The sequence below is a fragment of the Columba livia genome, chromosome 8, assembly GCF_036013475.1.
Source record: "Columba livia isolate bColLiv1 breed racing homer chromosome 8, bColLiv1.pat.W.v2, whole genome shotgun sequence".
Lineage (NCBI taxonomy): Eukaryota > Metazoa > Chordata > Aves > Columbiformes > Columbidae > Columba > Columba livia.
The window spans coordinates 19,819,190-19,838,665 of NC_088609.1; the positions used below are offsets into that span (position 1 = coordinate 19,819,190).

The 19,476-nt window shown below is 37.2% G+C and overlaps 1 protein-coding gene across 2 annotated transcripts in view; it reads right to left on the minus strand.

Annotated features, from left to right (window-relative positions):
- Positions 1–19,348, minus strand: part of STXBP3 (syntaxin binding protein 3) — a 23,860-nt gene extending 4,512 nt beyond the window's left edge. Inside the window, exons 1-15 of one of the 2 annotated variants that reach the window (XM_021293770.2) lie at positions 19,212–19,348; positions 14,706–14,755; positions 13,925–13,956; positions 11,543–11,619; positions 10,443–10,521; positions 8,967–9,067; positions 6,857–7,011; positions 5,894–5,984; positions 4,735–4,859; positions 3,195–3,299; positions 2,571–2,628; positions 2,291–2,356; positions 1,762–1,842; positions 985–1,123; positions 335–441 (exon numbers count right to left, since the gene is read on the minus strand). In XM_021293770.2, the coding sequence (XP_021149445.2) occupies positions 335–441; positions 985–1,123; positions 1,762–1,842; positions 2,291–2,356; positions 2,571–2,628; positions 3,195–3,299; positions 4,735–4,859; positions 5,894–5,984; positions 6,857–7,011; positions 8,967–9,067; positions 10,443–10,521; positions 11,543–11,619; positions 13,925–13,956; positions 14,706–14,734 (1,245 nt within the window). In that variant the 5' untranslated portion in view covers positions 14,735–14,755; positions 19,212–19,348. Of the gene's footprint in view, positions 1–334; positions 442–984; positions 1,124–1,761; positions 1,843–2,290; positions 2,357–2,570; positions 2,629–3,194; positions 3,300–4,734; positions 4,860–5,893; positions 5,985–6,856; positions 7,012–8,966; positions 9,068–10,442; positions 10,522–11,542; positions 11,620–13,924; positions 14,007–14,705; positions 14,756–19,211 lie in introns of both variants that reach the window. The other variant, XM_013368611.3, reaches the window with a different exon arrangement.
- Between the last annotated feature and the right edge of the window lie 128 nt (positions 19,349–19,476).

The window sequence follows — 19,476 nt, forward strand, 5'->3', positions numbered from 1 at the left end:
GAACAACAATTAATACCTGTAGAATTCCAGATATGCTGGAAAACACTAATTTCAGAGACAAGGAACTGAGTAAGTTGGCACTTTCTAAAACCAACTAGCTCAAGCCACCATGTAATGATTTTATAGGGAACGTTATATTATAGGTATCTTAATTTGAAAAATATTTGTTAATTGTTTAAAGGATTTACCACTTTGACACATCATAAAAACAAGGATTCATAGCAATTGCCTGCTTCCAAAAAAGACCTAGATAATACTGCTAAGAGTTTCTAAAAGAGCTGCAGGCTAGTGCTTGGGTGGCAGGAAATTACAAAATAAATAAATACATTCTTACTGAAGAGATAACAGGAACATCCAGGTACTTCCAATTTCTTATCATATCACTATCACTTTCTATTTGCACATTCTGGATCAGCTTGTCCAAGTTCTCCTGGGTAGTTCCTTTGATATAAGGAAAACACACAAGTTTATTACCATGTGACTTTGAGTAAGACCAATTTTGTCTCACACATTCTGGGCTGTTATTTAGTCCAGGATTTCTTTTTTTTTGTTTGTTTGTTTGACCAGCCTATTCTAAGTTTAACATAATACTATATTTTAGATAACATTTTGTTTAATGGTCCATTTTTGAGACCAAAAGTCAATATTGTTAATAGATTCTTCAGACCCACATTCTGTCAATTTCCTCCTCCTCTACTAGAAATCCTTCCCCATTATCTTCATTTGCAGGTTGCAATGGACATGGAGCTCCCCCTTTAACAGCTTAAATACTATGTGAAAAGGACAGAAATGATGCTCAAACACTGTATGGACCTGCACTTGTACTGAATCTCTTAGCTCCTTATCAATAGCACCTTTGCTTCTAATTTGAGAGAAGCTACAGAGAACAGACAGATGCTTAAGTTAACTACAAATACTGGACTATCCAAAAACTTGAGTTGAAGTCCATAGCACTGAGAAAAAAAAGAAAGCAGGTTATCATACCATTTGTGCTAAAGATATATAAGAGAATAGCTCTAATTTTGTCATAGCTCTCATGACTTTTGTTGAGCAGAACTGGAAGAAGTACTCTCATCGAGTCTTTCACTTTTTGACCTTCTGCATCAGTTCCAAGAGCCAAGTCCTAAATTAAAGGGAAAAAAAGGAAGGTTTAGTGAGTAACCATTAACAACAGCATTGTTTTGTGTGCTCTAAAATACAATTTTATGAAACTGTAGGTTTCAGGAAACAATCAAGCTGTATCAATTTAAACTCAGTATGAAAAGACTTTGATATAATTATTTAAATATTTAAGTGGTATTTAAAACAACACTACATAACAACTCAAACATTTAAAACTGTTTGATATCTAGAATCCCAAAAAATACAAATTATTAGTTTTCATCTTCAGATTAGTAGTATAATGTAATGCCTCATCCTAATAGGTGATTTTCCCAGACATTTCAGGAGGGCTTCCTTCTGCAGAACATATTAAGGCAACTTCCTAGGAGTTCTGAACAAAGAAAACAAATATGTTCCTTATACAAATCAGCCAGATTCAAAGACAAAAAAAGCCCAAAATTCTACAAGCACCTCCCTTTATTGACAAAGCAAAAGTCTTGTATCTCTCACTTAGCTTTAATACTACTGTGTCAAGTGATCACAAAAAAAAGGCAAGAGACACAGCACTTTTGTCAGTTAAAAACAAACATCTACTCCTGCAAACAAGAAAGTCACATTTGCACTAAGTTGTTGTTTAGTTTGTGGTTTTTTAAAGCATACCTGTTCGGTTTTACAGAGCCTTTCTATGTTAGATTTGAACTTGCTCATGCAATCTTCTGCTAAGTTAAGATAGACAACTTGCTAGAAGACAAAAAAATAAACCACCACACATAAATTGCCTTTTTTTTTTAATACATCAAGCAAACATTTTCACTGGTTACAAGAGTCAATCCTTCAACTACCCTTCAGTCCAACCATGCATTTTCCGTGTTTCACCCTTCACTTCAAGGTTGACCCCCACAATACCTTTAAAATGTGAAACTGCTGTGCTATCTTCAACCCTCAAAGCACACAAAACACGTAAGTGTTGGGCTTGCTTTTTTTTCCCCATACCAAAATGAATCACCTGGAAAAAAGTTTTCTCCTCAAATTTTTACAGTAGCTGATTAATTTGGAGAAAAGTTACAGGACACTTAACAGAAAAATTACAGAGTAAAAATTACAGAGTAAAACCAGACTTAAATAATGCAGAAAATTAAAATGTACAAAATTATTTACTGTGAAGTTGTAGTTACAGAAGACTCCTTACCCTATTAATCTCTTTACGATAGTGCGGCATCTTTTTCATTAACTGGGACAGAGCAGATATCGACAACTGTAAAGAAATGATACAAGTTGAACATTTTTCCACCCTCAATATCTGACATACTAATTTTCTTTCCTGTTGCAGCCTTGCCTTTTTCCTCCCTCCCCAAAAAAGCCATTGAGATAAGTCTCAATTTCTGTAATAGGCCCATAAATTACATAGATATGACCAGCTGAAAATAATTAAATTACCAGGAAAAACAACAATATATTAAACAACTTACTTTTCCTTCTGTTGCCTTTTTTTTTGACGCAACTTCTTTCAAAAGTTTTGGTATTTCCCTGAAAAAAGCAAAGGAAAGTCATCAAATGCAACAGCACCATGGTTCTTACAGCGTTTTGGTTTTTTGTTTGTTTGTTTTTAAGATCTTTACCTAAAAATGTCTTAAAAGAACTGTGCAATAAGAACTCCTGAATGAAAGTAAAACTTTCAAATACAGGTCTCCTTCACAGAAGATAGCTTTTTGACAGAAAACCAAAATTAAACAGTCTGCTTATGATATCTGCATAATGTCATTTGCGGCAATAACTTGCTAGTACTGCATGCAAAATAATCTGTCAGATTTAAAAGATTTGAAGATATTTCCCAGGAAATCATTTTATTTCCATTTTCCTCAAGAACTGCAATTAATCTAAGTAAAATTGCATGCCTCTGTAAACCCTGTATTTTTGAAATGTTTTTTGTATGTTTTCTTCCCAGCATCAACTATTTAACAAGATGCAGTCTAGACTGCAAACCAGCTTAATTACTGCCTGTATTCCTACTTCCTTAACACTTCAAATGCATTCCCTCTCAAATAAACTTTTATAACTTGCATTTGTGACTAATTTCTTATTTATTCACATACTCTATCACATCTGCAATATGCTTGTGCCGAATCTTCGCCCAGAGCTCCTCATCTTCCTCCAGAATTGCCTCCCGTTCCTTCCCGGCAGGTCCTTCTGATTTGTATCTTCCAAGAGAAAATTCAGACAGCTGTTTTGTTTGTGGCTTGTTTTTACCCCCCTAGTTTCCATAACTCATTAAAGTATTATTTGTTGTGGTTTCATCAACATGCACAGTAACTGCAGTAACATATACAGGTTTTACTTTATAAGCCAAGCTATTGCCCAATAGAATATAATTTAAGGATTTTACCAATCACACCTCTGAACACAAAAGAAGCACATTAATTTTAGAATGATTCTTTGGGCAGTAGCTTCTGGACACTCTCTTAAATCAACAGTAACCAGAATTTCAGTCATACATTACATGCACTTCACTCTTCAGCTTCCCATGTCAACATCCCTGTAACTTCAAATCCAAGTTCTGCACAAAGTAATACACCTTGAGTTTGTAAAGTGCAGCTTTTTGTATCTGCTATACAACATTTTGCTACTCTGAGGGAAAATGAAGTCCCATTCACCCACAAAATAGACTAATTAAGACAAACTACTTCACATATACAAGAAACATGCTTTGCAGAACTACAGACAAGCTATTACTTTTCTACAAACAGAAATATCATACTACATTTACAGAAACTCACACAGTATATAGGGCCAGAAAGCAGAAAAATAAAAAAATTACAAGATTAATTGTGACAGTCAGATCATGACCACCTAGAAAACATACTCTGCTACATTTTCATCCCCAGCAAATTTCAGATTCACAGAATTCTACATCTTCTATGAAAATATTCACTCTGTTTCTGGCAGAGAAGATATGCATTCCTGTTTGCGTAACTAAACAAGGAGGCAATCAGATCTCACTTGCTGTTGTGTGTCATCAGAAAGCAAAGTCTTACCACAATCATTCGTGTCAGAACAATCCAACAGCAAAATATGTACCTTACACAAAACAACATATCACTATGCCAAACAGCGATACTATAATGCTTATAGACTGAATATGGCTTACCTAAGCGTGCATTTCAGATGGAAACATGTACATTTTAACATCTACACAAATTACATGACTGGAGGTCTAAAAGTGAGCATTCCTGAAAAAAAACAACTAAGCTTCTTCTCTGTATTTGATTACTGGTCTTGTTTGCCTTGTTAGGCCAAAAAGGCTGAGACTATGAAAGAAAAGGTAAAGAATCTGAACACATACTACCAAGGTTTTGCTTCAAGTCTAGTTCAAAGTCCTTTGGGTTTTTGTTTTTTTAAATGCAATTTGTTACTCAAACCTTTGAAAATATGCTAATTAGATCCCACCTAATCTCAGCTAAATGAGGAAGTTAACAAAAAGATGAAGTTATAAATCCAAGAAAAAAGACTAATATGTGAAGGAACTCTTATGTAATACAAGCAGCTAATATTGCTATGGTGCAATTCAGCTAAACAATTCCATAGATTTTTATAATCAAGAATAAAGAGTTTAGATTTTTTTGAAGAAATACTTGCTTGTAAGTATCATTTTCAATTGGTAGCAGATCATATGCCATTGCCTGGAAGGTGAGTTCATGAAGTACAGTTGATACTGGGTCAAATCCACGATCAATTATTATTAGTTGGGAGTGGGTTTTAGCCTAGAACAACATAAAATAAATTTAAAGATATTCAGTACAAAGTTAGCATGTTAAATTTACATTAAGTTACAGCACTGCAGACATTTTTAGAAACTGAAAAACTCTAAAGTGTGGTCCAAGTGCTCATCAACATAAACAGAAACAAACGTTTAAATGATAACCAGAACAAAGTGGGTTTAAATACTAATTTTAAGGTAATGCTCTTAGCCCATTGCAATACATTCAGTAACCTCACCTAATGAGCAAAATAAAAGAAAACAAACAAAAAAACCAAAAACCCAACACATCAACAACAAACCACAAAAAAAGGCCTCTCTCTGTCTTTCCATAAATAAGTGTATTGTTTGCATTCAGAGTAGATTATCTAGACTGTGCTGCAATACAGAAAAAAAATAAATCATCTCTCAACACTCAACCGAAAGTTTCGCTTTGGGGTTTAGCAGAGTAGCAACAGCATCAGGTACATTTATTTCTCTAGCAGAATGGAATGTCAGCAAGTCAGAGGGTTTACCCCATACTTTTGTGTTTAGGCAGCTGCCCTAATCTGTAGTGACAGATCAGAAACATTATTTATGTGAAAGCTGTATCTTTGTGAACAATAAATCCCTCAATGGGAGTTCAGTTCTGCAGTGAAGTCCCTTCTACAAACAGCCCTATGGAAAGTGATGTTCAAACAAAAGTTATCCACTTTTCTTCAGGTCTGTATCATTCCCTACATTATCATAGGGCACATTTTTCAAGTACAACTAGTTTGAACGTACAAATTACATTTGTTTACATATAGATTTACTGTATCACTTACTACCTCTATGTTGCTTTCATACACAAAAACAACTAAATGGCAACTAGTTGCCTTTATTAATAAATAAAATCTGGTTTTGTAGAAGATATTGTCAAAACATGTTCCAGAGATTTTCTCAGACTTACAAAAAAACAAAAAACAAAAAAAAAAAAAAAAACAAAAAACAAAAAAAACACAAACAACACACACACCCCAAACAACCCACACCCCATATTTTTAGTCCACATTCTACCTTTATTTGGCTTCTCTCATCAGTTTTGTAGTAGTTTTCAAGATGTTTTTCAACAAGCTGTGCAAGTTTGCTGGCTCTATCTGATGGTCCACTGGGAAAAAAAACAAACATGCAAAAATAACTTATAATTCTTCATCTTAACACTAAAATGCTACCTTCAAAATAGAAAGAACTCCCTAGATTGATCCTCTGGTTTCACAAGCAGTTTTTGAACTCCGTTCTAAGTATTTCTAATATATATTCACTCTTACATTATGATTCCACTCTTTGAATGCTTCAGGTATGTCACACAGTTGAAACAGCTTCAGCCAAAAGACTGACAATAGCTGGCATATGGCCCAGCACCTAAAATTCTCACTTAGAGGTGGAAAACAAGAAAGAAAAAAGAAAGAGAAAGAGAAGAAACAGTCAAGCAATTATTTTGTTACCTTTGCAAAGCCTAAGGCACAGTTTCATGTTACACCACAGAATGGCATTCTTGAGCATAATTTTAGATGCCTACTTTGACTTCAAAGATACTACTGTGTCCTCCCTATCCAAGCTCAGTAAGGATTCTCCTCAATATCTCTACCACAAAGAAATTCTGATCCCACCTGCCCCAGCAATTTATTAATTCCTTGATGCCAAGTGGAGCTACAAAACTACCACCAGCAGTTCTGCCAGAGGATTGTGCACATGCAGTGTATTAGAATGCAGCATATTAGAGCAGCATCTTACCAACCAAATATGAAACATGCAGTTCATAATAAAACTGGGTATAAAAAGTACTGTTATACAAATACACAGCAATAATTCACTGCCCTGTCTACACATCACAAATTACTATCATTCCAAATTTCAGCGTTGTGGATTAAAAACAATTACTCCACAATAAACTATGCTGCAGCCTCAAGCTGTTATCAAACAATATAGGAAGTCCCAGAAGCAAAAACAACTACACTCTACAACACGATTTTGCCCCACCTTTTATATCGTACTCCTGGATTCTCATCTAGTGTAGCACATAAGGTAACAATCTGTTCGGCCATTACTTGCATTACAACATCCTTATCCTTTGACTTTTCCTGGGTTGGACTATAGCAGCGGTAGAATGCATCTGGGACATTGAGAGTAAATACCTATGCAAAATACAACCAAGAAAAAAAAACCTAACATGGCTTAAAATGTATATTTTTTAAGTATCTGGTAAAACAATTGCTAGTATGTTAAACTAAATGCTGTAATAAAGTCACAGATAATATACTTTACCAAAAAACCTAAACCATACTTCAGTACTGTGTCTTGCTGGACACATCTGCTTCTTGTTCTCCTACTTTTTTCCTCTATTACTCTCCGCGCCATGAAAGTTACCATTTTTCAAATTGCCTCCTGTCCGTACAGATGGAGCGGCCCGAGATATGCAGCACTAAATACCATCCAGTGTCTTGTACAGAGCCATACAATGCAATATCAGAATGATCATTGAAGGTGTCAAGTTTAGAACAGTTTTACGTATTGTAGCTGTTTAGTATATGAAACCTTTCCATCCAAGAATTGAAATTCTTTAAATGCATTAAACCTTGATAAAAGATTTTTAGTACTACATAGAAGGAAAATCTTTTTCAACAGTTTAGTAAATGGAATGCAAACATGGAAACAACCCCATTGTCAGTAAATGGATTTTCTCCAGCTTCAGATGGACTCTAACTACACAGCCAAAGAACATCCATCCAGATAAAGATGTTTGTTTCATTCGAGTAGATAATCACTTAGACTTTGCCCAGAGCTCAGTCTGATTATTTGCTCTTGTCGTCCAGGAAGCAGGTCCAGGGATTTTAAAGCAGGAAATCCAGTTAACATTCTCTGTTCTTTTGCTGAGGATTCAAAATGTTCTCACAACCCAAAATACCGAGAACACAAAACTTTATTAAAAACAAGAAGAGACTAAGTGCTGCTTCTTTTCCAACTACAGAAAAGGAGTTCCAGTTCCTACTTTCATGGTAAGTTCTCCAGAGAACCAGGACAACTAAATTTTTTTATGCCTTACTTGGTAGAGGAAGTTACAAAACTTTTCCTTATGATCAGCTTTAGCAGGATACCCAAAATCAGTTTGAAACAAAGTTTGGGAACATCAACACCATTGGAAAACAAACAAAACAGTACACTGATCATTCTCTGATAGCTTCTTGATCTAAATAATAAGACCCCTTTATTAATAAAAAGGGGTCTTCAAACCAGGAAACTGCATCACAGTAAGACATGGATAGCACCAACCTCTCCTGTCTTCACCTGCCACTTGGTATACATAAGAGTTCTGACCTTTGATATGTTTATAAGATTTGAAGAATACAGGAAAGATCCATGGGGAAACATTCATGGTTAGTTCTACAACTCCCAGCAGTTGACAGGGTTTGGAGGCTCCACTGTATTAGCGAGTATCAGAGTACATTTCAGCCTCCTCTGTCTGATGAAGTGCACGAGTGACAAATTATTTGGCAAGACAACACATACTGTGTGGTTTCACATGGAAACCACTCATTGGTTTCCACTGGAGGGCTCAAATTTTTAACTGAGGAAAAAAAAACATGGATTTCCATGTTTTCTTCTCAACAAAAAAAAGTTTGCCAAGTTATGTTTTCCTTTTTTTTTTTTTTTTTGTTAGGTTTTGGTTCCCCTTTCCTGCAGTTCTCTCCATCCATTTCCTCTCCTTTTCTGATTTTCATCAAGTAGTTAGTTCTACTTGTTCCTATTCTATGCACCACCCTACCTAGTCAGTCAAAATAACACCTCAGTATAAACAAACTTTACTGCTTACTAAAGACAAACCAGAATACTTTCCTCCTCTCAGAAATAGATTCCTTCTCTAACCTCTCTACTGCAACAGACTCCAAGTCTTGCAAAGAGGTCAAATACAAACAGTAAACATTTGAGTACAACTGCATGTGTTTTCATTTGAAAAACAAAAAACACAAACACACAACAAACACACACACCCCCCTACATTCCAATTAATTGATTTCTAGCAGGTCAACAGCACTTGAAAATAGTCCTAAAGACTATTTTTTCTGCTGTTGAAAGAAAGAATGAAACTTACCTGAGACTCATATGGGAAGAAGGAAATGTTGATCTCCTTACATCTCCTTATTGATTTTGCACAAGATGACTTAATTTTATTAAAGAGGTTGTCAGGACAAACTAGGAACAAAAAAAGATTCTAAGCATAAACCATTTGTGTGTATTCCAGCTGTTAACTTAACAAGCTTACAGTATTCCAGACAGACAATTCTAAACTAAGAACCAATTAACCGTAACAAAAAAGTTGCCAAATAGTCCTAAAGTGAAAAATAAAGTATAATCAATATTTTGTGTTTGAGCTGTCTTTCAAGAAACAACACTGGTCATTTCTTACTAGCTTTTGGCAAGCAAAGCCGTAGAACACTGATTAGCAGTCTGCAGGAGTAAAGACTATAAATTCTATCAAAGAAAAAGTTTATACTACTTCTTTTCTTATAGGAGACAGAAAACATTTCCCAAGCTACAAAAAGGTTAAGAGGAGAAACAATGTGTACATATCAAAGAGTAAAACACAGAGAACTATGGAATTTAATTACAGATCTCAAATATGTTCCATTACACTTACAGGCTACTATGGGTCCCAGTCTAGAAACTGAATTCAAGGAATATTTGTATTACATTAATACTACACAGACTTGGAAGTGACAGAGCTATTTCTCTAACTCCTCTCAGCATGAAAAGTTTTTGTAATTACTCAAACTGAAAGCTCACACACTTGCAATAAAGGAACAAACAGCAAGATAGCAGTATTTTTCCAGAACAAGAATTGCTGCATAAGCATAAAATGAAACAAGAAACCAAGAGGATTTGGAAGTAATTTGATAACTGCTTTGAGAACAGAGCAGCAGATACACACCATCCTCAGACAAGCAGAAACAGCGACAACTCCATCTCTGCCTTCAGCAACATGTCTGCGTTTTTTTGTTTTCCCTTCTTTACACACCGTTGCAGTCACACTGACTGACTGCAGAGGAACATGCAGTCACATCGACCCCATTTGCACTAATTGTCTCTGCTTTGCAATTTAAATGGTGCATGCAAGGGCTACGTAGGCACCTTCTTTGGGGTCATGAGAAAAAGCTGGGTCACAAGTCTGAAGGAACTACTTAAAATAACAAAACATAGTTCTTGCAGCAAATTCTCATGTATTTATATTTTTGAGTACAATTTTGTTTATATAAGATATATAGTTTTAAGTGAATTGTCTTCTTCCACATTCTCCAACATAAAAGACTAGATTACTTCAAAATAAAACTAAATTACCTAACTTAAAAGCTGAGGTGGGGAAGAATTAACATTGGTAATTGTGAATTGTGAGCCACACACCACAGCGACCATGTCCTGACAACCCAAATATGGTTAACTACTTGAGTCTCAAATCTTGTCTGTAGAAACAGGACCCAAAAATTTTCCCATACTAAATTATAGGAAAGTAGAAAAGCTTACTCATTTACATATATAAAGTTATCAAACTACAACAGAAAAGCTTACTCACAGTCAGTGAAATACACATATGCTGCTTTGTATCTGCTGGATGATTTGGTGATGAAGTCATCAATAAGTCCATCTACAGACTTATGGGGATAGGAAAAATAGGAGAAAAAATTATTACAGTGTTTTGCCTTTCCTCACATACCAGACAAAACTTCTCCCTCCTCTCCTCCTGCCCTGTTAATTACCCAGTTCCACTTTGGAATACTGCAAATCAACATATAAGAAAACACTTAAGTAGAAGACTCTTAATTCCAGACCAAGAATAACAGAACCACAAAATGTTCCAAGTTGGAAAGGACCCACAAGGACCATTGAGTCCAACTCCTGTCCCTGCATAAGACAATCCCAAGATTCACACCATGTGTCTTAGGGTGTTGTCCAATAGTTTCTAGAACACTGTCGGGCTTGGGGCCATGACACATCCCTGGGGAGCCTGTTCCAGTGCTCCAGCACCCTCTGGGTGAAGAACCTTTCCCTCATGTTCAACCTGAACCTCCCCTGGCACATCTTCCTGCCATTCCCTTGGTTCCTATCACTGATCACCAGAGAAGAGATCAGCACCTGCCCCTTCTCCTTCCCCTCGTGAGGAAGCTGTAGCCACCATGAGGTCTCCCCTCAGTCTCCTCTTCCCCAGGCTGAACACACCAAGTGACTTCAAACAATTTACAGAAGAGCAGCCATGCACCAAGACCACTTTAGGAAGCACACAAAGCAAGACACTTGCATCATTTTCCACCTACAACAGTGCTGAGATTTATTAGCTCAAGAATTTTTAGGAAATAACAGTAATCTCTTATTAGAGCAAACACTTTGAATTCTGTTGTTCAAGGTATCATCATTATTCGATACAACTTTTTCAGTGAGGTTACTAATACCTAAGCAATGAAACAGTGTCTCCATTAATCAAAAGGTAAACATTTGCAGCATACTTGGTGACACTGAATTGTCTTTTCATTACAGAAAATTAAGCATCACATTAAGGATTATCACAGAAAATGCAAAGTTAAGTACCACATAGTTGTACAAAGTAAATAAATATTTTAAAATAAGAATGCTTTTTCAGTCTAAAAGATCTTGCTACCCTTTCTTTAAAATACTAACCTTTTTAGTGGGAGTTATGAAATATATTGCTTTCATGTGTGGGACAGGCTCACGAGTTTTATATACGTTCTCCACCACTATAAAGTAAGAAATATTACATATTTATAATTGAGAGCTTTGTGCATGCGTAAGGAAAGCACCGCACTTATTTTAGTAGAGGTGATAAAAATAAAACCATACCAATCAAGTCGTCCACAAAATTAGTGACAAGGAAATACCTTCTGCCAAGAGAGCTTTGATTTTTTATTTATTATTTTAAATACAACAAGTTACCACAAGACTTCTTCAACCCTCAGTATAACATCAACTCAATTTGTAAGACTAATTTTTTCCTGGCTACTCTACACAAGCAGTTTACCCTCACCCAGAAAGGGCCAGCAATACAAACACACTCAAACTTTAGGGACCAGTACAAACTACCACGCAAAAGAATTGCATCAGTGAGATTGTTTTTTCTTCAGCACACTGAAGGAGAGGGGGAATGAAACTATGCAGAGTATCAGTTTGGACTAGAGCCTCTTCTGTCCTTTGTTTGCCTATTTCCTGTGCACTTCCTCTGTTTCAATATAATTGCAGGCATAAATTAGGTATTTTCAGCAAATCAGCTTCGCTCAACTTTTGGTTTTCTTTGTTTAATCAAGTCATTACTATATAGTGTTGCAGTATACTCGCTCGAGAATGCGGAGAGATTAATGTTGCTCAGTAATTTTGAGGGAGAGGAACAAGGGAAGTAAGTAACGTCAGACGTCTGAATGTGGAAAGACAGGTTCTTTTCAGTAGTGAATTCACTGAAAATAAAAGATTTCTTATTGATGAACAGGATACCTGCTCACTGGAAGTATCTCACAAAGGATATGTAGTACTTCTTATAATTAAAAATACGCTGCAAAAAATGAAACGTATACAGCTTTGCTATTAGACTCCCAGAAAGATCATGTTACACTGAGTAGTTGGAATAAGATCTTTCTACTTGTGGAAAAATAACTAAGTCTAAATAATGCTCTCTTACAAAATTGTTTCTAACAAACTAAACCTAAAACTAAGTAAAAACCAGATAATTTATATTTTGTGTGTTCATTTCCATTTCAAAAACAGGCAGGAAAAAGTTCAGCAGGATGATACACTAATAAACATTACAGAAAGGTCAATCATAAAAAGCAACTTCGAAAAGTGTTTTATAATAGGAAAAACATCCTTTTTTAAGTTGTAGGGAAGAAAAGGTCATAAAACTTACTAGATAAAAATACTTTAGAGAAAAAAAATACATGGAGAAAAGCAAGGTCTTATCTAGACAGGTGTACTGCATAACTGAGATCTCTCACAATCCATCTATTATTCACTTTCGACAGTGGCCAACATCAAGGTACATGAGAGAAAATCCAGCAGATGAGAAACTCCACTCCAATAGAAACTACTCCCAAACTGTTTGGGAAAATGACAATATAATTACTGTTAAGGTTGCTTATGGGTTTATTCTAGTGAAAGTAATCACTGACATAATTCAGTTTCAAGGTTGTGTGGGGGTTTTGTTGTTAGTGGTGGTTTTGTGGCTTTTAGATTTTGGTTTGTGTTTGTTTTGGTGGGGTTTTTTTATTACAAAAAGTTCTCATTTTGAGAAGAGGCTGAATTACACATGTATAACACAGAACTCAAATTTAAAATCTTGCCTCTATCACATCCACTTGCTTGCAAACACCTCTCACGAGTCTGTCAATTATTGTCTCCTCATTTTGTCTTCAGTACAAAGTTTCTCTGCCCTTGTATCCTAACTCTGCTTTTCATGAGCCTAAATGAATTCAAAGCAGCAGATATCACCTATTTACAGAAAAAATGCAGACAGTAATTTGCCTGTTCTTGTATGTTTTACTAACATTTGCTTAATTCTTGACTGAGCTCTTGTTTAACCTTAACTTCAACTGACAGATAATACCCTTAATGAAAAAAAACCACACAACTGTGACAGACAACTTTCTCACTAACCCCCATCCTGCACATTAGCAAACACATACCCATCCCCCCAAAAAACCCACAACACAAAAAAATACAAACCAACCAAAAACAAAAGTACAAGCACAAAAACAACAAAAACACACCAAAACCAACTTGCAGTGATCTTTACTAAAAAGATATTTAAAAGAGTTTTAGCTTCTAGGCAGAGAAACGTTGGATTTTTCATTAAAAAAAAAAACAACACAAAAAAAACCCACAGAAACACCACAGTTGGATAATTACTGTACCAGCAAGAAATGCCACTAGTCTAATGTCCCACAGCTACTCATGTTCACTAACCAAACTTAGAATTTGTTGCAAGGGCACCATCAATTTTATTCTCTTTTTCTTATAAAGATATTGCCATCTATATACAAAAAGAACTATGCTTACCTGTGATACCCTCTGCCAGTAGATCGGTCATTCTGCAGCACATTGACAGTAGTTTAGTAGTGTAATCATCTAAAAGAATTATCTAAATATATTAAAAAAAGTTTTCAGATAAGTTAATTAGCTACAGTAAACCCATGTTACTTTCTTAACAACCCATCATGGAAATTTGAAGCCGAAATCTATTTCTTTTCATCACCCACATATAGCAACTTTGCAGTGGAAAATTAATCTCAAATAGCACCAGAAGGCTGCTTCCTACATTCAGGATTTCAAAAGTTGAGCTCCATCTTAAATAAGTAGCTTGTCCCCACTACTACTACTAGAAAGTATTTGAAAACTTTCACACAAGCTTTTTGAATTTCTGGTAATTTACCCCATTGCTTGCTTAAGTATATCTGTACTTATTCTAAAACTGTTTCACAGCTTAAGTGGCTCCAACAGGTATTGTACTGCTGAATCCTGCCCCACATGTATTGAACAACCGTATAATTTTTAAATTAATCAAATATAAGTCTTTTGAAAGTGAGGAAAACAGGTTTTTTTTTTTTAACTTAAAAAATAATTGAGACAACTAACCATTTGTCCTTCCTAGACAAGCCCTTAGATTTTTCATTATGTATTTCACAGAGATCTGAGTTAGCAGAACTAAAAAGCATCACTTGAATAGAAAACAACTTTAAATGAAAGTGCCATCCATTATATGATACTTATTTGTTGTATACTCAGCAATACTTGTTCAAGTGGTTCTATCACTCTTACAAAAATTTTAAAAACTATATACCTTCCATTCCTCCTCTTTCCTGCAGTCATCAAACACCAGTGATTTTAGTTCTGTAAGAAGAAACAATTTACCAGTTACAGGAATCAAGCTGTTACAAAAAAAATAATTCACCCATTTAGTCTCATATGTTTAGAGACCTAAAACAACACAAACAAACAACCCACCTCTAGAGAATTCTGGACCAAACACCGTATCTACCTGTTTCAGAAAGATGTAGCTACGGTTTTCATTTTTGCTAATAATAAACAACTTCATAAAGATCAGTCTGAATGACCACAAGCCTGTAAAAGTTTCACTTCGTTTCTATTTTTGTTGCCAACTCTTTCACTAAATGGATTGTGCACATGCAAAAAGAATTAAGCTACTCTAAGATAAGGCAGTTGGACCAACACATTCACAAACAGATGTATTTTAAAATATATGCTAACTTCAGATATCCTTGTTCTTTCTGTAGAATTCCAGTATAAGGCTAAGAAAATACCAATTCTTTCAGAAACTGAAAGTTATCTTAAGGTATCCATTATCTTGTCCTGCTATAGCAACTTTGGGAGAAACATCAATTAAAAAGCTTGTACAGGATTCAGCAATAGAAGTCGGCCTCTGGTTATGACCCACAGCTTTTCAAGATCATCAGAACTGAGCTGGAACTTTCAGCAGTGGTGTTACCAGGCTAATGCAGGTTTGATCTCACAGCAGTGGTATGTATTAATTAGAAGTCTGTTTAAAACCTGGTGTTTATAAGCACAGGAATAAAGAGGTCTGATTATTCTGTTCTCTTTTGCAGAGAAAATAACTTTAGATTAAGCTAATGACTGCTGCTATCTATTAAAATAACTGGACCTTTTTCCCAAATGAAAAGAAGGAAAATAATAAAAACAGAAGCCTAAAACACAAATGAGTGAATTCAGCACCCATTTTGTGATAATTGCTAAGTGAAAGAACCATAAGAAGTTTCAGAATTATAGGTGTACATACACCAAAAAGTACACCTGTTTCTTCAGTGTTTATGAACATATTCACTTGTGTCCAAGTCCTTTTGGCATAACACTGTCACAAGATACCCCATCTCTACCCCCAGTTTCCCATGCCTCAGAATTCAGTTTTTCCAGCTGAGCAGCCTACCTGCTCATCCAGCCTTCACCTCCGTTCAGTTTCACCAATTCTAATACTGCAGAGCACAAAACACTCCCAAAAACATCACACTTCATGCTTCTCATAGTTGCATTTTACAAAGATGTCCTCCACAGACTCTTTCACAATGACATTTTGAAATATCACAATGATATTTTGAAATATGAGTACTTTATGCTTGAGCTTTCAAATACCCTCAAGTTACTTTTTGCAGCACTGACAATCTTCATAGCAATTTAAAAATCTTACACTCCACTTCATCTAATAAACTGGCAAAACCACTGGTCTGAGGTTAGTTAAGCAAAAAGCATGTTTCTAGAGGGATGCAATGGGTATATTTTGTTCATGCCACCAAACAGAACTCAAACTCAGTTCTCCTGAGCCTTTCCCTGCTCACACAACTCCTCAAATCCATTATCATTCCTCAGACTTGCCCTCAATTCAACATCCCTCCTGTTACACACAATCCACAGTTTTCAACAAATTCTAGGTCTGCTTAGCCTGGATAGAGACTCCTATGATTTCTGTCTGTATGCTCTATAAAATCACAGAAGGCTTCTCACTCCACAGCTGATACCAAGATGTATTTGTTCATAATACTCGAATCCAGGATGTAACGCAAGCACAATTTTCCTGACACTTTTATACTGTGTATTTGTTATGTACATTTTTCTAGGTCTGCCTACAAGGTGTAAGAACAAATCTTCAGCCTCAAGACAATTTCATTAACCTTCATATTTTCTGATAACACTCTTCGCAAGGAATTAGTCCTTAGCATTACAGAGGTCTTTTTAATAAACTGAGTGCCTGAGAGCCTTGTTCAAAAATCTCAAATATATTTTCTCTATAATACTTCTAAGTTACTTGCCTATAAAATCAACCAGAACATAAAAACGCATAATCAGGTTGTGTCTTCAGCTTCATTCCAGTAATTAAAAATAAAAGTCAGCTTTCTCCCATCATTAAAAGAAATTTTATTCCAATCTAACAGCAGAGCAGATACAGTGTATTCATCCCGCAACATTCCAACCACTATTTGTTCTGTCCTCGTCCTACAGCTGCTTTCACCAAGTAACTGACTCGTCCTGGTTTACAGGCTCTCAAAATCATCTCCTATGTTTCTAGTACGCATTCTGAATGCTTCAAAAACAATGAGAAACCCAGGTATGAATAGCACCCCATTTTTGCCTAAGCATTCATTTCCTTCTCGCAAATTTCATACCAACCATGCATCTTAACTACCTTCTCTAATTTTGTCTTCTCCGAATACATTTAATTAGTTTAAGTCATTTTTCTTCTACTTCTCAAACCAGATAAGAACTACACACAACCCCAATGGGACTGAAGACTGATAAACCCCTGTGTGGAGAGAGGAAAAGAAGAAAAAACACCACACCCCTGCACCACACCTCGACAAAGTTAATGAGCCATTTATAACACGCTTCCTGAAGAATGGACTAAAACCACTTTCACCAAAAGCAAGTGTTCTGGAAAATAAAGTTGCAGAAATGCTGAATCTTTTTAAAAAATAAATATTCACGGTGAGGCTAGAATCTTATTAAGCAAGTCTAGAATACATTTTAAAGTTGTAAAAAAAAAAAAAAAAAATTCCTTGTGAAAATAAATGTATTTAGACATAGACACACAGATACAGTACAGTAGAGTTAATGTTATCATTTTATCCACAGGAGCTACTGCCTCCTAAATACAGGTAATTTCTCCTACCCCCATGACTGTCAACTTTACAGATAAACTTACACGAAGGAACCTTTTCACACACTTCTGCCTAGATTCAGTCTAAAATTGCACCTTCTAGAAAGGGTTATCACCATGGGAAAAAGGGGCTTTAACAGCACCATACCAGAGCACAGGTACAACACTCCGTACACAAAACACAGGTAAAACTTTGCAGGAATAAGATACACACTGACAACAACCAGCTACATGAAGCATCAGTATGACAGACACGTTATTTTCAGACAAATCAGCCTTAAAAACAAAACAAACACGTTTGCTGAAACATTAGAAAGTTGTAGTCTTGGAAAGCCCCAAGTAACTCATCATCTAACACAGCACTCTTTTCAAAAAAAAAGAATCCTTTTTTTAAAAAGTTTTCAATATCAATGTTTTATTATTCACACTTGCTTCACTATCACTCTGATCTTTCTTTCTCACAGTCCTGCCCGCACCAGCAACACCATTTGCAGAAGCCTTGACAATGCACTGGTGCTTTTAAGGTCCAACTCTTCTATAACAGGACATATTGATTGCTTTGAAGTTAAAGGCACAAATAACAACATAGTAAGACAGGACAAGCAAAGCAGTAAAACCAGGGATTTCTAAAGGCCAATTTTTAAACAAAGGTATCTAACTCGTGAGCAGGGTACAGATGTCAGCGATGAGGGCTGAACACTACAGAACAGCCTGCTCTCCTCTTTCTCCCCTATTTCTGATTCCCAGTGACACAGGCACGCAGACCAGAGCTTACTAGTGGGAGCAGAGGCGGCAAATGCAGACGAGAAGGCTGCAGCACCTTGTCATTTCAGTGACTGAGTCACTCACCTGGCTGGGCAGCTCAGGGAGTCACAACTTAAGAACAATTAAGTCTGGTGTAAGGTGGCTACAGTGCCCTTCCCAAAGGTCTACAGTACCTGAAATACTATTAGCCCTTCTACTCCACCAAAACACAGAGCTGTTACAATTTCTTTTTCTGTACCAAACACCAGCAGAACCTGTTCTGAAACATGGCAATAAAAACCCACTGTTCATTTATGAAAGTATCTAAGAGACCTTCATTTTTTCCTTTTGAAAACCACGAGAGACAACCAGAGAGCCTGGAGCACTCTCCAAAACTGCTGTTTCAAAAGCAACAGGGAAATCGTATAAAAGCTGACTTCAGTTTAACCTCTTAAAGAGCAGGCACACCTGACTACATCCTGTACAGTCCACCCTTGTCTCGGAATAAGGTAAAACCGTTTCTATGCAGGTGCTAGCACCGCAGGCACGCGCGGCACGGCCGCCTCCCGCCGAGCCGGCAGCCGAACCAGAGCAGCCACTGCCGCACCCCGAGCTTCGGCAGAGCCCCTGGGCCCGGCCGAGCCGTTCCGCCGCCTCCCGCTCGCGGCAGGCCTGGCCGCCTCAGCTTCGGCACGCAACGTGGCTTCCAACGCGCCTCCAGCCGCGTCAGGACGGGCCGCGGCCCCGTTACGGGTGCCAAGGGACCCCAGACCCCAAAGCGTCGGACAACGAAGAGGTGGCACTTCAGCAGCGGCGGCGGAGAGTGCTCCCAGCCGGCCCGCGCCGCCGCCTTTCGAGCTGCCTCAGGCCGCTCCCAACCCGGCGAGAAGTGGACGCGGAGCAGAACCCCACACTCACTCTGCCACACCAAGCCCTTCAACCCCTGCGCAGCCGGCGCCATCTTGATTGCAAACCCCGCCTCGCGCCTTCACCGCGCCGCACCCTTCCGCTTCCCTGCCTGCCGCACCCTCTTCACAGGTAGCGGAGGGCGCTGCCAGCCCCGGAGGTGGGGCGGGACCGTGCCAGCCCCTCAGGAGCCCCCTTTCTCTGCCAGGATGCGGTCCGACGTTCGCGTTGGGGAAGCGCTCGGTGACTAGGGCTTGTCCCCTGAGGAAAGAGCGTC